Raw genomic sequence first — 21,228 nt, 5'->3', positions numbered from 1 at the left:
GCATAAAGGATGGAATTCAAGACTCTGTCAGAGGGACCATAGATCAGCAGCTCAGAGTGTGGTTAAAGAGACACACCCCCTCACCATCAATAAATGCACTCCAGTAACCATTTCCAGGTGGATATTACAGACAGAACGGGTCTATAAATGTTTATTTTCACACCCTGACTCAGATTCTGAAAGCTATGGTCCTCAGTTTCCCCATCTGTAAAGTGGGGATATTGATACTTGCCTCTATTTGTAAAACACTTTGAGATCTACTGATGAAGAGCACTGTGTAAGAACTAGGCATTATTATTTTAAGAGAAAAAGTATGGCAAAAAGAGAGTCAGGTTACATTTGTACATCACACTGTCTCCAATTCCATGGACATACATATCATACCAGCTTTGGGTACTTTATTTTCTAGTGCCAAGCCCTCTAGTCTAGGGTAATTCCATACATCTGAATTTTAATTAGAGGAAGTTACTTTCAAGAAATAACAAATCTCTAAAATAATAAAGTTTGGTTAATTAAAACCCTGCACATACTATCCTCCTGCTCTTATTCAAGTTAATTTATCAATGTTATTCCTTTTGGAACATCCAGGGTTCTCGATCACAGTCTTTAAAATAGCTCCATTAACAAGTGAAATCTGTTAGACTGTGGAATAGCCTTGAAAGAAGTGGAAGAATCCGTATCCCTTGAGTCATATAAAGTTAACACAATGCTATATTGACAGAGGGATGGAGAAGATTACCTAATAGGTGTTTACCAACTCAGGTAGGATTTATGAACCAACAGAACAAAATTTATGGTTTTGTCATACATTAGTTCCACGCTTATCATTTACCTTCCTGTTTACTGATTAACTGTACTTAACATATTTTGTCTGGTAGTTCATAAATGGTTAAGACAAAGTTTGAATTCTGGTTTCCAGTTTTGTGCCCACAACCAAATAGGAGTTCAATTCTGTGGGTACAAAACAACAAGTCTGATTTGCAGGTGCAACTAGCTAAATCAATGTCTAAAGAAAATACTTAGTCTCCATGAAATTGCAAGATGGTTTTATAATTGTTTTGCTCTTACAGTACTTGCAGAAACAGGCTTGTCTCATTTCTGTGCTTTTGTAGGTGTTCATTACAATCCTTTCCCCCAATAAGAACACGATCTAGTGTTAAGTTTCCTGTTGTGGTTAACACATTCCACCCCTCCAAAGAGCCCAGTATGAATGATTGTAAATCTTATTTGTGTTATTGTATTTCTAGCAGAGTCAAAGAGGGAAAAAAAAGTGAGTTTTATTTAAGTCATAGTTTAAAGTGAGCTTCAATTTGAACTTGGAACAGAAAAACAATGCATTCTCCTGTCATAGTTGGTTTATTTTACTTTCTCCTAATTAAGGCTTGGAAGAACTTAACTGTCCAGTGTGAAGGTATGGTCATAATATATTAGATATATTTCTTTAGCTACTAATACTGTTCTAATTTTGGAGGGGACATTTAGTTTATTTCATCATCATTATGTTGGTCTTAAATAAGGCTGAAATCCTGGTCCCATTAAAGTCAATGGGCACGTTGGTGCAGATTTCAGTGAAGCCAGGATTTCATGTCAAGTGTTTTTCTCCTATAGAAATGTATAGTCATGAAACTAAAAGTATTACATTAAAATCAAAAGGCAGAGTTTCAAGATCCTTTGTGCTATAAAATGACAGACAGACAATCTTTTAAACTTAATTTTATAGTCACTATATTAGGCAAAAGTTCTTGGTGGTAGCCAAGTGGTAATATTACAGACTGGCTTGGATACATTTGCCGATGACAGACTTCACCTATGTTTCAAAATAATGCCCAAACTCAATGACATTTCTAAAAAGGAGGCATAGTAATGTCCTGTTACTGTGAATTATTTTTAAAAAAAAACAACTTCGTTGCAGTCACAATATTTGGAAAACATTAAATGGAGCAATCCTCTTATCGGCTTTTTACGGCTGGGGAAAAATTAGCACAGAGGATGCGTGATTTGCCTCAGATCACACAGCAAGGCTCTGGCAGAATTAGAAATAAAGCCCCAAATCTCCTCATTCAGAGATGTATGTTTGGACTGCCCTTCTCTTTCACTAACACAGAAAAGGTGGCTTATTTTGGAATACTTTCTCCATAAAAGATGATGTGATGAGAACAACTGTATATTTACAGTAGCATAGCAACGAAGAATCAGGGAGATCTGTGGGTTTTGCCACTGAAATATCCATTTACATTCAATTAGTCGTTTCTAGGAGTGTGAAGAATGAAATGTTTGAGACCTCCTAGTTAGAACTTTATTTTGTATACTTTGATTTAGAATGTTTCTCCTGTGCTTTGCTATGAAAAAAAAATTAAGTCCACAATAGCAGACAAGATTCAAACAAAGAAATGTAAATATTTGCTTTGTAATCTTATCATTGTAATTTGAGAATAAGAATTAACTAATTTTAGATTGCATTGTTTTATTCTGTACATATACCCTGTTCTGTCAGTTAAGAATAACGCATGAATACGAGGTCTAGGAAGAAAGGTTACTATGAAGAGCACAGTATTGGTAACAGAGACAAAGGTGGATGAGGTAATATCTTTTATTGAACCAACTTCTGTTGGTGACAGAGACAAGCTTTCAAGCTCCACAGAGCTCTTCTTCGGGTCTGGGAAAGGTACTCAGAGCATCACAGATAAATAAAAGGTGGAACAGAGCATTTAGCGGAAGTAGTTGACACATACTCTAAGGGACCATTCACACCCCTGTAGTCATAGGACAAAAAAGAAGGGTTGGTAGGTTACAATAAGCCATAAATCCAGTGTGTTTATGAAGACCATGATTTTAGTGTCTAGCAAAGTTATGAATTTAAGCTCCCAGGCTCATCTACTTTGCAGGTTTTCTTTGAGGATAGGGATTGAGAGGTCAGATATGGAGTGATTGTTTTGTGTAAAGCATCTGCATGCAGCGACATGGTGTTTTCTCTTCTATCACATTTCTGTGTGAAGTCATTCAAGAAACCAGACAATCACTATGTTCAATCATGGTTTTATTGGGGCATTTAGAGTGCACTAGATGAGGTACAACACATGTTGTGATAGGCATGGCATGGATCTTACAAGGTGTGTGTGGGGAATATTGATCAGCATAGCAGGGGAGATACATCTGCAGATTTTGTATCAGTGGTTCTGGCAGGGTCTGGTGCTGCTTTGAGTTGGCTCCTGGTCTGGGGAGCATGTTGCTACTGCTGAGTTGGCAAGGTTGACGGTGTTTTGAGGCCAGAAGCGGGGGTTTAGGAAAGATTTCTTTCAGGATGTGGTCCCTATAGAGTATGGGTTGTAACTGTTTGATCATACCCGTAGGGGTTCCAGTGTGGGGTGGCAGGTGACAACTAGGGGTGTTCAGTCAGAGTGTTTTTTCCTGTATTGATACAGGTGTGCTGGGTGTATTTAGGTGTCCTGTTCCATGATGTGATTTACTTCTCTGGGGGGAACATCCTTGTTTGGTGAAGGTGATTTTAAGTGTTAAGAAATGGATCCCAGACTTTCTCCTTGGAGAAGATTGTGTGGTATCTGAGGACCTGGCTGTAGATAACAGATTTCTTGGAGTGTTTGGGGAGGTTACTGGATCCATGAAAGTAGGTTGGTGATCTGTGGGTATCTCCTATATAGTTGTTTGTAGGGTTCTATTATTGAAGCTGATCATGTTGTCCAGGAAGTTGATTCTGGTGTGGGAGTATACTAGAGAGAGTTTGATGGATGGATGCTGGTGGTTGAAGATGTGGTGGAAATCTATGTGGGAGTTTAGGTGGTCCATCCCAATGATGAAAATATCCATGTATATCATTGGTTTGTGGTGCATTGGTCCAGAAATTCTTCAAGACGGCCCTTGAAGAGGTTGGCATATTAGAGAGCCATCCAGTACCCATAACTGTTACCAATACTTCAATATCAACCATGGGAACTGGCATGGATAAACCCAATATATAAACATATGAAGTTTCTAAATTGGAAAGCAAGAATGAATAATCAATCTTCCAATTATTTTGTAGAGCAAAAATGTTTAGGTCATGGCTACTCACCTTAGGCTAATTCCTGAGCACCTGGCCCTTATTCTGCAAAGCATTTAAGCACATTCTTAACTTTAAGCATGTAAGTAGCCTTTTCAGCTCAGTGGGGCTGAACAGGTGTTTCATTTTAACCATGTACTTAAGTGCTTTGTGGGGTCAGGCTGGTGTGCTCAGCACCTTGCAGAATTAAGTCTTGTGTGTTAATTCATACAAAATCTGATTCTACAGACCTTCCATTGAAGTTTATGGTAATTTTAAGTATCTAGGGACACTAGAGGTCAAGACTTTGAAGTATAAACGTTTTTCTATGGAAATTGCATCAACAAGTTAAAAATGATACATTCTAAGAGAAGCTGTTTAAAATTCTAGAGGTACATTTAAAAAAACACTCTAAAATTTAAAGACAGGTTTCCAGCCAAAAAATAGTTTTGACCAGTAGCTAAAGTTGTCCTTTTCACTTGATTTTCTACTGTATTTTTTGCTGATCTTTGGAGAGCCAACATAATTAGATATCTTCCGTACTGGACAGATTAGACAACCGATAGTCTTTGGGAAGAGCACCCATCTGGAAGTTTACAGCTGTGACAGACTGTCAGGTTTCCCTCCCCACTCTGAACTCTAGGGTACAGATGTGGGGACCCGCATGAAAGACCCCCTAAGCTTATTTCTACCAGCTTAGGTTAAAACATCCCCAAGGCACAAATACTTTGCCCTTCGAGGGTACACTGCCACCGCCAAGTGATCTAACAAAGAATCAGGAAAAGGACCACTTGGAGTTCCTATTCCCCCAAAATCTCTCCCCCACCCCAAGCCCTTACACCCCCTTTCCTGGGGAGGCTTGAGAATAATATCCTAACCAATTGGTTACAACGTGATCATAGACCCAAACCCCTGGGTCTTAGGACAATAGAAAAATCAGTCAGGTTCTTAAAAGAATGATTTTATTTAAAAAAAAGATAAAAATCACCTCTGTAAAATCAGGATGGAAAACAACTTTACAGGATAACAAAAGATTCAAAAACAGAGCACAACTTCCTCTAGGCTTAGTTTCAAAGTTACAAAAAACAGGAATAAAGCTCCCTCTAGCAAAGGAAAAATTCACAAGCAAACAAAAGATAACATAACATGTCTTGCCTGGCTTTTACTTACAATTTTTGTAATATGAGAGATTTTTAGGATGGTTTATAGGAGAAGGAGTTTCGGACCTGATGCTTCTCTGCTTCCAAGAGAACACACACAACAAAGCCTTCCCCCCACCCAAGATTTGAAAGTATCTTCTTCCCACATTGATCCTTTTGGTCAGGTGCCAACCAGGTTATTTGAACTTCTTAACCCCTCACAGGTAAGGAGGAATTCTAGGCTACCCTTAGCTGTATGGTTATGACAGACTTATAAAGGCACCATCACTGCGATAGCTGGATGCAACTGACGTAGCTGAAACTGGGTCATTGTGAATCCAGAAAGAAATACACCATCCTTCCCAGCAGCTTTAAAACAAAGGAGATGAACCTGGCCAGTCAGTTACTGTCCAACCTTCTTAGGGCTAGTTAAGATTATTGCTTTGATAGTTAAGTGCCACTAAGACCCTAGGACTTCAGAGTTCGGTCAGTTGTAAAAGCCTGGGCCACAAGATGGCCCTTGACACTGTAGAGGTGGCCAAGCTTGTGCTTCAGAGTATTTTCACTAGGCACATGGCCCCACTACAAAGAATACCCTGCCTGGAGCTCCACCTAGGCTGGGTATTCCAAGGCTGTGGTCTAGGGTGCTAGGAGATGAAGAAGGCCCTCCTGTCTTGAAGGCCCTCCTGAGTTTTCAGACATGCAGAAGAGCATAATTACCTGCCTCACATGTGTGCTGAAAAGAGCAAAGAAAAATAATCGACAGATTCCATCCCAACCTCAATGGCTCATCTATTACACTGCAGGGGGAATATCCTGGTGTTGAACAAGCTAATCCAACAAGTCTTTCCCATATCTGCTGCTTTTGTGACTTAGTCCTGTAGCTTCTCTCCAACAATGACAATGCTGGATATAATTCATAGGTTGGTGTGAAACCCCATAATGAACCTGGTTTTGATCTCACAATTTTACTTTAGTGGAGTGCTATTTATTGCATTTATTACACTGGAGTCACCCCATTTAAACTAGGGCTACAAAGTTGAATTGGGGCCAGTGCATCTAATCATGAGGTTCTTATGGTCCTTGTTCACTCAGCCTTAACAGTAGCCACTTACACCTCACATGAGTCAGAGACTCCAGGCCAGGAGGGATCATTCGGATCCTCTAGTCTGATTTCTATACAACACAGGCCAGAGAACTTCCCCAAAAATAATCTCTAGATTTTATATAAAGAAATCCAAACTTGATTAAAAATTATCGTGGTGGAGCATGACCCTTGATAAATTGTGCCAATGGTTAATTACTTTCACCATTAAGAATTTACACCTTATTTCAAGTCAGAATTTGTCATAGCTTCAACTTCCAGCCATTGGATGTTACACCTTTCTCTGCTAGACTGAAAAATCCATTTAGTAAATATTTGTTCCCCACGTAGGTATTTATAGACTGTAATCAAGTACCGCTTAACCTTGGTCTTTGTTAAGATAACTAGATGAAGCTCCTTGACTTTCACTATAAGGGCAGTTATCAAATCCTTTAATCATTCTCGGGCTCTTCTCTGAAGCCTCTTCCATGTATCATCATCACACTGTGTACAACGTGCTGGATTAGGATCATTGCAAACTCTTTGGGGTAGGGACTGTACCTTTTAGGTTTGTGGACAGGAAATAGCACATTGTCGGTACTACAATAAGTAGTACCTAGTGAGGAACTCTGCAGTCTGATGCAGTAATGGCCATTACTGCAATACTAGCTGCCCAGGAGTTTGAACCAGTGGATTTTCTGGTTACCCCAGGAACAGTCCTTTGGTAGATGTTACTTTAGCCTGGATTGTCCTGCCAAATTCCAGGTATCGATGTCTCCCCTAGCACAATCCTCCCGCTCCCTAAACCTCACAGGGACTTCTCCATGGGAAGTGGGTGGGAGACAGGACAGATTGGGCACAAGAGTGAGTGTGTGTGTGTGTAGCTGGGGGAATGCACATCAATTCTCCCACTTCCACCACAAACAACATCCCTAATGTGAAAGCAGGATCATTAGCCGGTAATGCCTAAGGAATAAAAAATAATGAACATTCTCAAGATTACAAGGCCCTGCCAAATTAGACACTACCCAAAACATAACATATGAACACTAGGCTAGAGCCACTAAGGCCCAGATCCTGAAAGATATTCAGGTACCTAACTATGTGGATTTCAATAGGAATTAAGCATCTAAACACCTTTGAGGATCTGGGCTAACTGACTAGCGTTGCCAAAACCTTAAAGCTTTTAGTTCCTCGATGGCAAGCAGAGAACCTGTTTTAATTCCAGTGAAAGATCAGGCCTAGTGTTCTGGCTACGCTACATATTTCCCTCAGGTTTCGGTTACAATTGGAAATCAACCTAAAATAATGAAATTAAGAGATGACAGGAGTTTTCCATGGAAAGGGTTAACCTGTCCTTTTACCCACCATCCTTACAGAGGATCCGCTTTACACAGTATGCGGGATGATCCTTCAGATCATGCCATTTTGCTCAGCTAACAACAAATGGCTGTGTTCTCTGATGGAGAGCTATGTCCTTAAATACACAGGCATGGCCTTGTTTACCAGCAGGCTCCATGCCAACCGGAGATACAGGCTAGGATTTTCAGAAGTACCCAGCACTGGCTCAACTGCTTTTCCACTGAAATGAATGGGAGGATTAGGAGTTGAAGCATGGTACTTGACTCAGGAGTCCTTTCCGAGCTCTGCCATTGGCTTACTGGACAGATTGGGCTCAAGAGCAGGGGTGGAGCTGGGCGAATGCACATCAGTTCCCTCACCACCCCTGCAGAGATAGCCCAGTTATGCATTTTCCCCAGAATATCTTTTCTGTGTATGTTCTAGCCCCCATCCCCACCCCCGGGCAGCTGTGGCCAGCATTAACCTTCCTGAACTGCACTGTTAGTGAGCCAGAGGGGCCACATTGGGGAAGGGGAGCACAGTTGATGGAGAGGCACAGTCTCTCTGTGGCTAATGGCCCTGGCCTTCCAAGGAACCCAGGGGATATATTGGTTTGGCGCAAATTTCTCCTCTCAACAAAACAATGTGACAGGGCAATTTCTGCAAAGTGGAACTTCACCTGATTTTTCTTCTCCTTGAGCCTCTGCTTATTGATTTTCCACACAAGGAGCTGATCTGAGCTTATAGCAAGAATTTCCGTGAGAACAAGGAACTCATATACAGAACAAACTTTAACTTAAATGGAACGATCACACCCCTCCTCTGATCATTTGCAATGGAGTTTCAACTAAACCCTTTTCTTGCTTTAACTATTCCAAAGGCTGTGTCAATATTCAAACCAAACCTTGCTAAGGTTGAGCTGCAGAGTTGGTCTGCTACATCTGGTGAATTCCCCAACTCCACGAGTGTAATGACATGCTCAGACCGATACTGCTCTAAGTATGGTTGCCTTTCACTTCAGCTTTAATTTTTTTGTTATATTCCAGACATTCACAAAGGTAAGCAATTTTTTAAAAATCCACATGGTGAACAAGCTGAAGCCTTTGGGGGTGGGGTGGGGTGGAGTAGGGTGGGAAGAGGAGAAAAAACACCAATGGTTCAGATGAGTTCAGTATGCCACAACAGGTTGTGCATACCTGGCTCTAAGTGGTTTTTTTCATCCATTCCAAAAGTGCCCCCAAGAACTAAGTAACGCGACAGTATATCTTCTGCTTTTGGAATGTGTTTTTAAAAAAAGGTGACAGTTTGGAGCATCCATTATAATTAGTTATGACAACTAGAGCAGTTTTTCTGGTCTAAACACAGTTCGAGACTTAACAGTTCACCTGTTAATTTCCAATTTGTATGGTGCAAGACAACCCTCAACACACTCACCTGACATACCGTGTCAGTTCTGGTCACTCAATTTGAAGATTTTACAGAAGCAAAACAGAGTCTATAGACAGACAGCTAGAGGTGCGGAGAGACTTCTAGGAAAAGAAAGGAATAAGATTGTGATTATTTAATTTTAGAGAGACTATTAATATTAAGCAATATTATTAAAAGGCAATGAGTTAAAATTTGTAGAAATAAACTGTAAACAGTGCCAAATTTAACTGTACAAGTCACTAACTAGGCACTTGTCAAAGCAATCCAAGTAACCATGCAGATTTTTAGAGCACTCAGAACAACAGAGATTTGAACAGACAGCTAGACTAAACCTTAACTATAGTAAACCTGACAATCCATTATATTATAACCTCCATCACCATAGTATCTATGCACCTCACCATCTTTAACATACTTAGGCCACATCTACACTAGTGAGCTTGCAGCCGCACAGCTGTACCAATGCAGCTACACTGCTGTAAGATCTCTCGTGTAGCCGCCTCTATACCGGCAGAAGAGAGCTCTCCCGTCAATATAATAAAACCACCTCAACAAGCAGCGGCAGAGGGAGAAATGATCCCACCGGCATAGTGCTGTGCACACTACCACTTATGCCAGTGAAACTTATGTCGCTCAGGGGTTTGTTTTTTTCACATCCCTGAGCAACATACATTTTGCTGGCATAAGTGAGAGTGTAGACATGTATAATCTCATAACACCTGTGAGGTTGGGAAGTGCTATTATATTCTTTTTAGAGAGGGGGAGCTGAGGCACAGAGAGGCTAAGGGACTTACCCACAGTCACATAGGAAATTTGATGTAGAGCAGGGATTTGAACTCATGTCTCCCAAGGCCTAGGGTAGTACCCTAACCCCTGGCTCATCCTCTTCCATTGGACCACCCAGCAGGGTTATAGAGACCAAACATTACCAAGTATGAAGAATATAAACCCTCATGCTTCATGCCATAAGGGAACCCCTAAGTGCTGGAGTTAGGAAGAAACTTACCCAATGGTAGTCAGCAACATAGTGTCCTTACCGAGGTTTCCTAAACCTTTTTCTGAAGCATATGCTACTGACCACTGTTAGAGACAGAATATTGGCCTAGATAAATCACTGGCATATTAGGAGATCTTGCAGATTTTGTTCCTTGCCTGAGTTTATATGATAAATTATTCACAATAAATTATGACCACATACTAAAAATAGATCCCTCTTCCTCAAGAAAAAACATTGCCAAAGTGGATATACTTTATCACCAGGATGAATGTGCATGATGATAGGTGGACATTTACAAAAAAGTCTTGCTAGTGACAATTAAAGCCTCATAAAAGTTAAGCATGAACACCTGAGCTAAAAAGTAGGCAGTACTGTGAAGCTAAGCCAGCGACCTTCACCTGTAATGAAATAGGAGTTTGCCGAGTAGGTGTTTGAGACAGGTATTTTTAATCTGAACAGGCGTCTGTGTTCCTGGAGTAGGCATAGCAAAGAACAAATGGACACAAAGACCAGGTCTACAGTCAAAAGTGACATCAACCCACATACTTCGCTCAGGGGTATAGATTGTTCACTTCCCTGAGCGACATATTAAAGCCGACCTACCCCCCACTGTAGACAGCACTAGGTTGATGGAAGAATTTTCATCAATCTAAACTAACTACGCCAACAGGAGGAGACCCACTGCAGTGAGTGGCTACACCTGAGACACTACAGCAGCACAGCTGCACCATGCCGCTGTAGCTTCAAACGTAGACTAGCCTTAAGTGTTTCTTTATTGTTACTCTAAAACCACAACATCAATTTGCCACATTACTTGTTGTTGGTGTCTATTGCTCTTAAACATAGAGGATGAAAAGATCAGATGCAGCCTTGAACATATGCAGCAATGTGTTATACAATGCAATCCTCAGTAAGCCATGCGTTACACAGCTTCCACTATTGACCCAATGTCTTGGTGTTATGGTGGGGCTGGAGGTCTATACTATGCCCTCAGCAGGATTTAGACACCAGGGACAACATTTTACAGCTTTGCTGCCAGTAGGAAACTAAGCCCATTCTTGGGCATCTATATAATAGCAGCTTGATTTCCAGAAGAGCTGAGTATCCACAACTCCCACTGAAGTCAATGGGGGAACTAAGCACATAATGGAGTTGGCAGGTGGTTGGGAGACCTCACTGGAAAATTATGGCCATCTAAAACAGAGAATGACATAACCAATGGAAACTTCAGTGTTTCATTTAAGATGGGAGTAGTGAGTTCTTTACACCTGCTCTGGCCCTTCATACTGGGTGAAAGGGTCAGAACAGCATAAAGAAGCCCTGAAAGCCCTGGTTCTGGCAGAATAGGATTCCCCTGATTCAGGCACTGTGGCAGATGGCAGTAATCTGCCTCCCAAAACTATTTCTCCCATTGCAAACCCTGGTGTAGAGGCCATGTTGGGAGTAGGGCCACAAAACACAGTGCTGAGGCCCCAGGAGGCTGCCGTAACTTGAAGAGGCCCCCCACGGTCACAGTATGCCTCAGGCCTCTCCAGTAGGCCAGAATCATGAAGGCACAAAGCTTCAGGGTACCTTGGTCCCCCTCCCCCTGAGCTGCGAGTTCTATGCTGCAACTTTTAGAACCGCAGCATGTAATCTGGATGCAAACTTGTGAAGAGAAACTGTCTGCAGATTTAGATTCTGTTGCTATCTGCAGGCTGGATGGCTAAAAAAAATCTGATCTATATTTCCTATTCATCCATCCATCTATCCATGTCTAGCACTACTGAGACTATTTGTCAACATGTACAAATTTATTGACCGTTCATTTGTGCTTTATTCTAACATCAGGCAGACAATTTATCTTAGGCTCTGTCAATTTAATTGATTACGGCTTGATTTTACACCACAACAGGAAACAAAAAAGCAAAAACTCCCCAGCACCCACCTCTTGCCCTCCCCCCCAAGCACCTTGTTCAAGGATCCCAGATTAAGATTAAGACCTGCACCAGATTAAGACCTGCACCAGCCAATTCCCACTGCATTTTAATGAGCAATTCTGTAATACCAGGAACCAGAGAGCGTAGCCAAGTACTGCTCTGACCACTAGCTACCAAGTTCCTATAGTACTGAACAGCGAAATCTGAAATGCTAGCTCAACCTCAAAGCATGAGTGGAGCTACCTATCCAGACCTAACGGTTTTGGACTTTTGTAGAAGCTGACACTACAGTCAACAACTCTCTGTATTCGCAAAAAGAAAAGGAGGACTTGTGGCACCTTAGAGACTAACAAATTTATTTGAGCATAAGCTTTCTTGAGCTACAGCCCACTTCATCGGATGCATGCAGTGGAAAATACAGTGGGGAGATTTATATACATAGAGAACATGAAACAATGGGTATTACCATACGCACTGTAACAAGAGTGATCACTTAAGGTGAACTATTACCAGCAGGAGAGCGGGGTGGGGGGGGGAACTTTTGTAGTGATAATCAAGGTGGGCCATTTCCAGCAGTTGACAAGAACGTCTGAGGAACAGTGGGAGGTGTGTGTGGGGGGAAATAAAATAGTTTTACTTGTGTAATGACCCATCCACTCCCAGTCTTTAGTCAAGCCTAAGTTAATTGTATCCAGTTTGCAAATTAATTCCAATTCAGCAGTCTCTCCTTGGAGTCTGTTTTTGAAGTTTTTTGTTGAAGAATTGCCACTTTTAAGTCTGTAATCGAGTGACCAGAGAGATTGAAGTGTTCTCCAACTGGTTTTTGAAGGTTATTAGTCTTGACATCTGATTTGTGTCCATTCATTCTTTTACGTAGAGACTGTCCAGTTTGACCAATGTACATGGCAGAGGGGCATTGCTGGCACATGATGGCATATATCACATTGGTAGATGCGCAGGTGAATGAGCCTCTGATAGTGTGGCTGATGTGATTAGGCCCTATAATGGTGTCCCCTGAATAGATATGTGGACACAGTTGGCTTTGTTGCAAGGATAGGTTCCTGGGTTAGTGGTTCTGTTGTGCGGTGTTTGGTTGCTGGTGAGTATTTGCTTCAGGTTGGGAGGCTGTCTGTAAGCAAGGACTGGCCTGTCTCTCAAGTTCTGTGAGAGTGATGGGCCATCCTTCAGGATAGGTTGTAGATCCTTGATGATGCATTGGAGAGGTTTTAGATGGGGGCTGAAGGTGATGGCTAGTGGCGTTCTGTTATTTTCTTTGTTGGGTCTGTCCTGTAGTAGGTGACTTCTGGGTACTCTTCTGGCTCTGTCAATCTGGTAATAGCTCACCTTAAGTGATCACTCTTGTTACAGTGTGTATGGTAACACCCATTGTTTCGTGGTCTCTATGTATATAAATCTCCCCACTGTATTTTCCACTGAATGCATCCAATGAAGTGAGCTGTAGCTCACGAAAGCTTATGCTCAAATAAATTTGTTAGTTAGTCTCTAAGGGCCACAAGTACTCCTTTTCTTTTTGCGAATACAGACTAAAATGACTGCTACTCTGAAAACTCTCTGTATTGTAGACTGTGGAGCACCTGTTTCTTCTTCCAAGAAGCTCTCCATCATGCTGCAGGCATCAGCCAGAAGGGGATGCTCCCAGTTCAAAGCAGCCTGTATGCTTTAGCTGGAAAGAGAAATGATGTGGAATGTATTAGGCTGGAATCAAACTTGTTTAATTTGTTCCCACCCTTTGTTGCTGTCTTTCTAGCAAATGGACTAATAATATGGCAAGGAAGTCTTATTTGGTTTGTACAATGTATTTCTGCTTTATCTGCACTTCATAACCAACAATATTAAAGGATAGCCCAAAGGACTATAACAGCCTCTATATGTAGTATAAAACTTGGCAGCTTTTGTTCAAGGGGTTTGTGCAAAGCTTCTCTTGCTTTTTTGCTCAGAGTTTGTACCTTCCTGAGTTTCAGTTTTGAATTAACTCAAAATCTCAAAGAAATTCAGCTAATACTGCTAGGTTTTGCCCAGTCTTATGTCAAAATAATGCAAAACCCACCAAATTTTACATGGTACCAAGCCATGTAGCCCTGTCTGGCACCTAAAAATATGACCCAGTTTTACTGAAAATGTTTGTGAACTTGACCAAAGGTTCAAGTTTGCAATAAAATCTGAGACCAGATAACTCTTGCCTAGCTTACAGTATAATGACAAGAGAATTGCACAGCTTTAGTGTCACCAAACTATTGCCTAGGGTCAGGATGAACTGACTGTCACAGTTTCAGGGTCACTGTACCTGTATCTCCGCTCCATGGTCTGCTCCAGGAGTGCCCAGTCAGGTCTCAGGCTCCAGCTATCGTCTCTGGGCAGGGACCAGTGTCCCACTCCCTTCTGAGTGGGGATGTCAGGGTTACATGGCTTCCTCACTGTGATATCCTTAGCAAGCCATCTGCCTAACAGCCACTGCCTGTGCAGTGTTTTCTCTCTCAGGGCTATGAACAGTTGCAAGTTACCACACAGCTTTCTTGGCAGAGTACGTTTATCCTTAGGGTAAAAGCCTCACAGATCTGGTCATGCAGACAGAAAGCAGAAGACCAGAAGTCTGAAGTACAGGCAATGCGATGTTTATTGGGGTTAGTGCCAAGCAAACATAAATATAGCTCTACATGCCGGCAGAGTCTGTTTCCCAGTGTCCCCGTTCCCAGCTCTGATGATGCAGAGCCTTGCCCTTGACCCCGTTCCCCATTCCCACTTCCTCCTCCTTAGCAGGCACTGCAGGTATTTTTGGGCATGTTCCTAGTCACACCCCTTACAACTTATGGTCATGTTCCGTTTTGGAGGGTTGTGAGTCTGAGGTCTTTGTCCCACCTCTTTTGTATCATATGGGAGGGATAAGGAGTGAGGTTGTGCTCTGGCCAAGGCCAGGCCTCTCTTTGGCTTTTAGTGTCTTATGCCTCCTTCCCTCCACCCCCCCCCCCCGCCAACACCCCCTTGCCCTTCCTAACTGGCAGCCTACCAGTGTATGCTTATCTATTACACTCCCACCATGCCCTTTAACACTTAATTGTTCTTATCTGTTCCCATGATACTAACAAACATCTGTCCAGGCAGAAGCAACACACACAGTATCTTTGTCCCTTGTTTACGCATATTAGCATAAGATATAAAAGTATCAAAAAGTCAAACCCAAAATTCTATCCCAGGCTAACAAACAGGCCTAAATACTAGCATCTGAGTCTGTGTAAAGTCAGCCTCTTATATCAAAAGCCTTTCTTTGTCTCTTGATTTCTGAAAAACTCAGTTTGACTAGCATATGCAAGCCACCACAGGAGGTGGTACCTCTCTGGAGTTGTTTATAATCTGAGCAACTCACCTAAAATCACCCTGCCCACACACCCCACCCGTGCACACAATATTTTGAGCTCCTGTAGGAGTTGAGGTTACCCGCTCCCCAGGGAGTAGAACACGTACATACCAAAATCATTCACAGATTTAATACAGCGATGAGATACTGCATGGGGTTGCAATTATTGGTCACAACAAACAACCATAGAAAAGGGGGCAGTGGACAGGAAGCCAGGGAGAATGTGGTAGTATTTATAAAGGGGAGCATCATCAGTATTTGGTTTGTCATTATCTACTCATAAAAAGTTTTTAGTCCCATTTCCCCATAAGCTCTCCTACCTCTCACACAAGTCCAGAGCTTCCTAAAGAGGCAGGCAGAGCTCTGTTGATGCCCAACTCTCTCCACTCTGAGTACTCTTCTCCCCAAGATGATTCTCCTGCTTCTCCTTTCGAGAGCTGTTTCCCCTCCCCTGCATTCCTTCAACCTCCCAAGACTTTTTGAATAGTGTCTTTTCCCTCTAGAAAGAGTTGGGTCTGGGCTACATAGGCCCCAGGCCCTGCCCACCAGACTCTGGGAGGATTGGATAATTGGAGTCAGTTGCAGGGGGATTTTTAATCTTCCCGCATGTGACAGTTTGCTCTGGAAATTTGCTCTTGCGTTTCCGTTGTGAATTAACCCCAAAATTGCAAAGAAATTCAACTGATATGGCTAGGTTTTACCCCATTTTGGGTCACAACAATGCAAAATCAACAGAATTCCACACTGGTACCACCAGAAGCCACATAGCCCTGTCTGGCATTACAGGCAATTTAAATGGGATGATCTAGAAAAACAGATCAAGATGGAACTGACTCAACACACTGAGGGAGGAAACCTGATCTGGCATGTAAAAACTTTAATTGTGGGGTTGTTACATCTGAGCTCTCTGGAAGAGGTAAAAGTGGAGAGAGCAAACACAGTGCTGCTCCAATGACCTGGGCCTCATAATAAATCCAGAGACCTAACTGAAATGTCATGATTATCAGCAGAAAAAAAAATGAAAAAAAGCCGGAGTGCATTCACAACTCAAACTCAAAAGACAACAAGCTGCAAATTTTTCATGATTTCTTTTGCCCTAACTTTTAAAAAGAGGAGAAGAGCTGGGGGGAATTACAAAAGCTCTCAGGAGGGCAGATTTCCACTGCGGATGGGGATTCCCATTTGAACCCTCATTCAGCTTCTAAAATCGTATTGTACAATAAGAAACTAAACAGGGAAAAACACACTCCTGTCACTTGGGATCTCAGACATACAAGACAACTCTCCAGAGGTAGTAACTACAGATAAACTGCTGAAAAACTCCTGGCAAATGGTTAAAAACCAGGAAAAAGACAACAAAAGACTCTAGAGACCATATTGGCATTGGCAGAAGTTCAGCCACCTGAATAGTAATCCAAAGACTAATCAGAAAGGACTTCTTGGGAGTCACCAGGAACAAACAGCTGAACAGTAACTATATTAATGTTATAAGGATAATAGTATGATGTTCGCTTTAATTGGGGGTGAAGAGTAATAGTTGTGTTCTGTATTTTAAATATAGAGTAAATTAAGAACAATAAAAGCGAAGTGGGGGTGGGATTTCAAGGTTGGAGGAGATTGGAGAAAATAGAGAGGGAGAGGGAAGGAACCTTTAGAGGGTCTATGTAAACTCGTCCCATAACTCATATGATCAGATGGTAATCTATCCCTAAGGTTGAGGATCAAGGTGGAGTAGGTACCTCCTTTGGATTGCAAGAGAAGCAGTCCAAGTGCTTTTGGGAAATTACAGGGGTTCAGGGGTCAGAAAATCAGTCATTTGGGGACGTTTTACATGTTATGTTGGTATTTCATTTGTGGTTTTAGAGTACAGGGAATGGAGAAGAGGGAAGGTAAGTGGGGAGGCAGGGAGGAATTAATACAAGAAATAGACATGGAAGCTCACAAACATAAACCATGCCATATTTCAGCACACAGTAGAAAATGCAGCATAATTAGAAACAAGAAACATTGGCAACACAAGCGTTCATGTCAAACACCTAAAGAATTGTAATAATTTAAGGTTTAAGCTAAACTAGTTACTGTCAATGTCTCTTCCTTTTAAAGTAACGTCTTTGAAAGTCTAAAAGCTAAATAATGTCATTAAAAGGGAACAAAAACCCCTGATGGAACTTAAAAACCCACTCTGAGATTATTCTACTTCAAGAAATTCTTTTTCAGGAGGCAAAAATAATAGGCATGAAAGGCAACTGGTTTCAACAGACATATTTTACTTTAGCAAATATTATGCCCACTCCTCTTTCCTTTAGCTGAATATTTACCTTTTCAGATTAAACATCAATTTATGGATAAAAAGGGACTATTTATATTGCTGGGTTATTAACAGTGGGATCAGTTTAAAACCCGATATAATTTTGGGGAAGGGAAAATTATACTTGCAGGAGACTTCAGATGCATCCCAGAATGATTGCAGGGAGGACCACACCCCATGTTGGATAGGGAAACAGGTACAGCACTGACTTCCTGGTGCCAACTATTCACTCTTTCAGATTGCTGGTGAGAATTATGCCAAGGAGAAAGATTACTCATGTGATTTACACCCTTACAATCTTTAAATCCTTAATGAAGCCAACAAGATCTGCTGAAACTGGCAACATTAAAAGATCATGCACCAGTGGAAGTAATATTTGATAGCTGGGTTGGACCCCAAAGATCACTATACTGGAAAATGAACTGCTTGCTTCTCCAAGGAAAGATTGGGTTGCAGCAATGAAAGACATTGTTCAATACTTCAAATTAAATGATACGGATAAAAAGATGCCTTCTCTGGGAGTCAGGTAAAGCTGTATTTAGGGGCTAGCTGATAAGCAGAGCCTTTCAATTGAAAAAAAGAGCTCTAGAAAAAAAATAGAAGTAGAACAGGAGATAAAAAGGTTACAAGACATTCACAAAATACAAGTGCAGAAAAAAACAAACAAGCAATTACCTAATATTAGGGGGAAGTTGAATATGTTGATGCCAGTGAAAAAATCCTTGGAGATACAAAGCAGATGTTTTATGAAAAAAGGAAATAAAAGTGATAGGTTATTGGCTTCAAGAACAACATATTATTCCCCCCAATTAAGAGCAATCGGCAAAGGATTGTTACAGTCTAAATGAAATATGTGCTACTTTTTCTGTTTAATAATAAACTCTCTATTCCTCAGATACTCCAAGCTCTGAAGTTATTAAAAATATCTGGAAGTTGCAGGCTCTCCAAAGAGAAGCCAAATTGATAAAGAAACTTTATCTAAAGAAATAACAGAAGAAATCCTAGAGGTAGTAGCAAGTATGAAAAGTAGTAAAACTCCAGGATCTGATGGCTTTCAAGCTGAACTTTATAAGCTACGTATGGAGGTGTTAGTGGGTGCTTTGAGAGGTATCTTCAATGCAATTCTGTTAGGGGAAGAACTTCTACAACTTGTGAAAGAAAGTTATCGTGGTTGTTCTCTCTAAAGATGAAAAAGACCTTACCTTATGCAGTTCCTATAGGCCCATCTCTCTGCTGAATTGTGACAGAGATTTTAGCAAAAATACTAGCCAGCCAACTGCAGTGTATGCTCTCCGTTTATATAAAACCAGATCTAACTGGATTCATTAAGGATAGAAAAACATCAGACAATATCTGGGGAGTGCTTGGAATCATCCATAATGCCAGAAAAAGCCTTTGATAGGGTTGAGTGGAACTTTCTGTTTCAAGTCCTGTCCCATATGGACTTCTTCCCCAATTTCCTTTAATGGATAACTGCTCTTTACACCAGCCCAAAAACAGCTTTGCAAGTTAATGAGGTTAAATCTCCTCTGTTTGAATTACACAGAGGGACTAGGCAGGGGTGTTCACTCTCTCCTTTACTTTTTTGCACTGGCCATGGAGTCTTTTGCACAGAGGACAAGGAACAATGGATCTGTCACAGAAATAAAACTTGCAATAACACATCAGAAAATAGCATTATACGCAGATGTAATATTTTTATCTAAACCAAATATTTCTCTAAAATTAGTGTCTAAAGAAATCTAAGATTTTGGTAAAGCTTCCAGATTTAAAGTAAATTAAGCCAAATCTGAAATGCTAGCTATAAGTTTGCCAGAATCTTAAGTGTCAATCTTCCAGAAAATAAATAGGCAACCAATTATGTGAGATTTAAATCTCAAACAACGTGGAAGAGTGCTATGATTTAAATGTCAAACCACTCTGTGGAATACTTACAGTTAGGCACTTTTGCTGAATAGCTGACCAAGTTATTTAGCAATCAAAACTAATTTTAACTAAACTATTCTCCCCTGGTACCAGTACTTTCAAGTCAGGCACTGTGTTTCTCAACTTTCTAGAAAATCTGTTTTATCTGCAGAAAGCTAACTTTAATAGAAGTGATGGTGTCTGGTCAATTAGGAAACAAAACAATACCAAACAAACCACTAGTTTATATCAATCTTTACAGACAGATTTAAAAAAAAAAGAAAAAAAAAAGTGTTCCTATATGACATTTTGTGAAAAGTACATGGATAGAAAAATTACCCCAGAGAAATAGGGTTTGGTCTGGAAAAGAGGACCAGCAACCTCAGTCTGAAGCAAAATAAAAGAAAATTTCTTTAAGATACTATTTCAGTTCTACCTCACACCAACCAGGTTAAAAAAAGAGAGAGAGACTGAATGGGGATAAATGTTGGCAAAATTGTGGTGGAAGAAGAGATTCTATGCCTAGGAGGTGGATACGTCCAGTCACAGTGTATTGGGATGCAATCCGTAACCAAATGGTTGGAAATTTATCACCAAAATGATCCTTTGGTAAACCTCCCGGGGCTTCCTAGTGGAAATGGTCACACAAAAGGAAATGAAGAATTATTCTCTTATCTGTTAGAAGCTTCTTGGTAACTGATAGTGTCTCAAAAGAAAAATAAAAATAGCTCAACCACTGAGCAATGGTTCAAAAAATATAAGTTGTGGTTAGGAAAAAAATTCACACACCAATTACCTATGCAGGAAAAAGGCAGATAGATATTTGGTTACCTTGTATTCAGTCCTCAAAGTACATTAATCTAACCTCTACCCCAGCATACCTGCCCATTTTTTAAAAAAAATGTTAAAATTTGATAGACACACCTGGTCTGTTAAATATAGAGATTAGTATATATAGAGAGATTTCACTAAATCTAATGAAATAACTAGAAACATGGGTGTTGGAATGATGCTCATTCTGTAATATGGCAACACCCTGTTAAAAAGAAAGATCTGATGACTAGATTCCTGTATAATGTCTCTTTAAATAGAAGATAACAGAACTAATGATTGTTTTGTTTCTCATATTTACATGGCAAGGATTTGTAAACTTGTTAAAACTTCCTCAATAAATAAGAAAAAAAAATGATGCACTTTAGGTAGTTGTGGCGATAGCATGTGAAAAAGCTGAATCCGAACTGAACCTTTGAAAAAACATTTGAGTAATTTAGCCGCACAAGTCCCATTGATTTTCAGTGGAATTTGCTACTAAATCACTTACCCCTTTTTGAAAAGCCAACCTTGTTAAGCTTTGGAAACTCAAGTTATGGACATTTGAATATCTATGTAGGTACATACACATTAATGCTGCTACATGTTAAGTTGGGCATGAAGCTAAGTCAACTTTTTGAGGAAACAACTAGGCCCCTAAATTGTTTTGAATCACAGCAGCTTCCCTAGTATTTTAGGAACTCTACGGTCTGAAAGAAGGCAATCAATCCTTTTCTCTCCACAAAAGTGCTCCCTTGGCTCATGGTTGTCCAACCTGATCCAATATTTCAACTTTCTAACCAGAAAATATCCAGCATTTAACAATCCAATTGTTACATCAGTGATATGCATATGTAAAGTGTGCCTCCACACTATTAGTGCCAAACT

At 40.7% G+C, this 21,228-nt stretch overlaps 1 protein-coding gene across 1 annotated transcript in view; it reads left to right on the top strand.

The window, feature by feature from the left end:
• The first annotated feature begins 1,186 nt into the window (after positions 1–1,186).
• LOC119853293 overlaps positions 1,187–21,228 on the top strand; it is a 40,857-nt gene continuing 20,815 nt past the window's right edge. The window contains exon 1 of the mRNA XM_038396244.2: positions 1,187–1,411. Within this exon, the coding sequence (XP_038252172.1) occupies positions 1,333–1,411 (79 nt within the window). The 5' untranslated portion in view covers positions 1,187–1,332. The remainder of the gene's footprint in view (positions 1,412–21,228) is intronic.

Source organism: Dermochelys coriacea, chromosome 1 (assembly GCF_009764565.3).
Source record: "Dermochelys coriacea isolate rDerCor1 chromosome 1, rDerCor1.pri.v4, whole genome shotgun sequence".
Lineage (NCBI taxonomy): Eukaryota > Metazoa > Chordata > Testudines > Dermochelyidae > Dermochelys > Dermochelys coriacea.
This window is presented reverse-complemented; position numbering and strand designations above follow the sequence as displayed.